Raw genomic sequence first — 2,969 nt, 5'->3', positions numbered from 1 at the left:
CTGCGTCCGACTACAAGCCCTCAACTGACTCCGCTAAGACGCCTTCGTCCAGCAAACCCACTTATCCCACTCGCAAACCATCCTCTCCTGCGTCCGACTACAAGCCCTCAACTGACTCCGCTAAGACGCCTTCGTCCAGCAAACCCACTTATCCCACTCGCAAACCATCCTCTCCTGCGTCCGACTACAAGCCCTCAACTGACTCCGCTAAGATGCCTTCGTCCAAGTAAACCCTTTCCGTGGAGAGTGAAGAAGCCCAAAATGGGCAAAATCGCTGGCATGATCAAAGCTATGCTCAAGGCCAGCTTGACCCCCTAAGCGGGTTTTCAGCTGTACGCTCGAAACTAATAGAATTGAATTGTTTCATTCTTGAAATATGTTTTTGACACGATTTCTTGACATCTAATGTAAAATATAATGGTAAAATCCAACCAACAAGGTGAGCCATTTGACACTTATACATTGCAAACCAGGACGCTTTAAACGAACAAAATTATGTGCTATCTAGGTTGAGAATTGTGCTGGGTCAGTGTCGCTAGGTTAAAATTCCGGCAACTAGAATTTGACAATAAGGCCAATGCTTGTGCCTGTGCCGTTAGTATTAGTACTTAGATGGCCAGTTTATGGCGCCAGGGAAAGTGTAAGGTGCACTCAATTTGGCAAAGGAATTGCTTGAATTCGAAATCAGCAAATCGAATTGCAAGAATAAAGAAATCGCCAAAAAAAAGCAAACATCGAATCTTTTTTAAGCTTAAACCGTGACCCATGCCTACCTTGCCTTGATTTGAGTGGAAATCAGAGTTAATGAACCCACAGATGAACTCTATTCAAGCCGATTAAAGGGCAACTAACATTAAATAAGAATGCCCAACCTTTCAGCTTCATGCAGCAACTTTCATAATTGAAATCCAAATCCCGGTCCTGGGCGACTAGAAAGCTACATTCCGCAAACGAGGTCTCTTTCACCATAAATCGGGCATCTACGTGATGAACGATTGTAGCATTTGGTTTTGTTACTGGGGGGCGAAGCCGTTGAAATTGGGAGGCGAGGGGTCCTCCGTGTGTCATTTGGACGCGGGGTTTATCAATCGCATGTTTGGAGAGATGATTTCTTACAATGTATACAGTAAATACCCCTGGAGTCTCATTAGTATTGCTCTCGTGTTTGCCAAGGCCTTCGCGTGTAGCAAATACCTCTTGAAACCCAATTTGGATGTTGTTACTGGGTTTGCTTTCCACCTGATTGACCCCCTCCCCACTTGTGGAGAGGGAGAGGCAGTTGAACGGAACTGACCAAACAATTTGCGTGTTTGCGACTTGTTGCCTCAAGGTTAACAACATAACCACATATATGTATATGTTTTAAACCAAGGTGTCCTGTCACAACCTAAACATCGTCACTATCGTCGTCTTTATCATCGTTGGCATCGTCAGAGGGGGAAGGCATGGGGCGGGATGAGTTGGAGCCGGGGGCAGTGGTTTGTACGTGCTCGACAATGGCATCGGAGTCATCCCATCGTCACACAATCACCATCGTTGTCATCATCGTCATCAACGTCGTCACAATCGTTGTCATGGGTAGGGAGGGGTGGGGACGACGACGTGCTTGAGACGGGGGCGGTGAGCAGTGGCTTGTGGGTATTCGACGCGGAGACGGCGATTGGTACTTGTTCCCACTCAATTCCAGATACGACACCTCTTCGGCCACGTGGCACATGTCTTTGCCCCCACTCCTCGCCGCAAGTACATGTACCCGTTGTCACCCCACTCACCTTTCCCCGAGTTTTTCATCTTGAAGCGTTGGCTCGACGAAGTACCATAGCCGACAGCAATCACGGCGTGGTCGGAGTCAGATCCAGGGCGTTGGGTGACCACACCGTTCTTGTAGTTGCGCCACGCTGCGTTGCCATATTCGGCAATCACTGTCATGGGCTGGCCGTTGAGAGTCGTTTCGAGCGACGATTCGCCCGAGGTGATGGCAGTATTGCCAACGTTTTCTGGCAGTTTTTGTCGCAGCTGCCGGTTTGGACCGTATATGGCCAGTCCATTTGACAACACACGCCTTGTTGCATCCAGTCAAGGGCGGTCAGAGGGAAGCCCCCGTTGCAGCCCATGCTGCCTCCGGTCGTGGAGCAACTGACCATTTGTTGCTCGGGCAAATCCAACAGTTCCCCCGTGACAATGCAGTGCGCGGCTTCGACCGACGGTGGACAAGGCCCAGAATGACCCACCCGCACGTCCCTTGGGTTGCCATCGGGAGGTTGCACTTGTGAGTCGCCCAGTCAAGGTCAGACGCCTTGACAACCCCGGATTCCGGAAGGGGCGACGCGGAAAATGTGTGCTTGCCAAACGACTTATCCAGCACTTGCCGGAACTGTTGGTCGTTCAACAATGCAAACTGGTTAAACTCGCTAAAGGTCGCCAGTGGGTTCTTGGTGTGCGGCGTCCTGCACTTGGAGGGTGGTTTCGTGGAAACGTAGTAGCAGTTACATATCGGTGTGGCCAGTCTTGCTGAGTGATTCCGGGCGAAGCCGTTGGCTTTGGCAATGGGTCATACAACGTCTTCCACTTGGTCAAGCGTTGTTCCAAGTCACTTTCTAGGCGTCCAGGAGGGATTCAAAGATGGGTGAAGCAGACACGGTGTCGCGGACAAGCTGACTGCACATATTTCATGGTGGTGGTAGCTGTTGTGTTTAAAAGTGAAATTGAACAATGCTTACAAATGGATTGATTGGACTCGTGATAGGAACTACGGTATAGGTTAGCTCCCCTAGGACCAAAATGCGTCTTAGACGTACCGTACGCCTAAGACGTACGAATGGACTAATTTGTCTGAAATCTGTTTACTTAAATCAAGAGAAGAAATGTTCAAGAAATATTATTGAGCGACATGAAGGAGGGGCGATTCTGTTCTGTCCATATTTAGCTCAATATACATTTACTTAAGTACGACTTAGACGTACGTCAAA

General features: G+C 49.1%; 1 protein-coding gene across 1 annotated transcript; it reads right to left on the bottom strand.

Annotated features, from left to right (window-relative positions):
- Positions 1-1,636: 1,636 nt before the first annotated feature.
- H257_19059 (hypothetical protein) lies at positions 1,637-2,555 on the bottom strand (the record flags this gene model as incomplete). The annotated part of the gene is made up of 3 exons (XM_009848208.1): positions 1,637-2,062; positions 2,142-2,447; positions 2,491-2,555. The coding sequence occupies 3 exons, from the start codon at positions 2,553-2,555 to the stop codon at positions 1,678-1,680; spliced, it is 756 nt and encodes a 251-aa protein (XP_009846510.1). The 3' UTR covers positions 1,637-1,677.
- Positions 2,556-2,969: the final 414 nt, after the last annotated feature.

Source organism: Aphanomyces astaci, assembly GCF_000520075.1.
Source record: "Aphanomyces astaci strain APO3 unplaced genomic scaffold supercont1.328, whole genome shotgun sequence".
NCBI lineage: Eukaryota > Oomycota > Saprolegniomycetes > Saprolegniales > Verrucalvaceae > Aphanomyces > Aphanomyces astaci.
The sequence above is the reverse complement of the archived record's forward strand: the minus strand, read 5'-3'. Positions and strand labels throughout refer to the sequence as shown.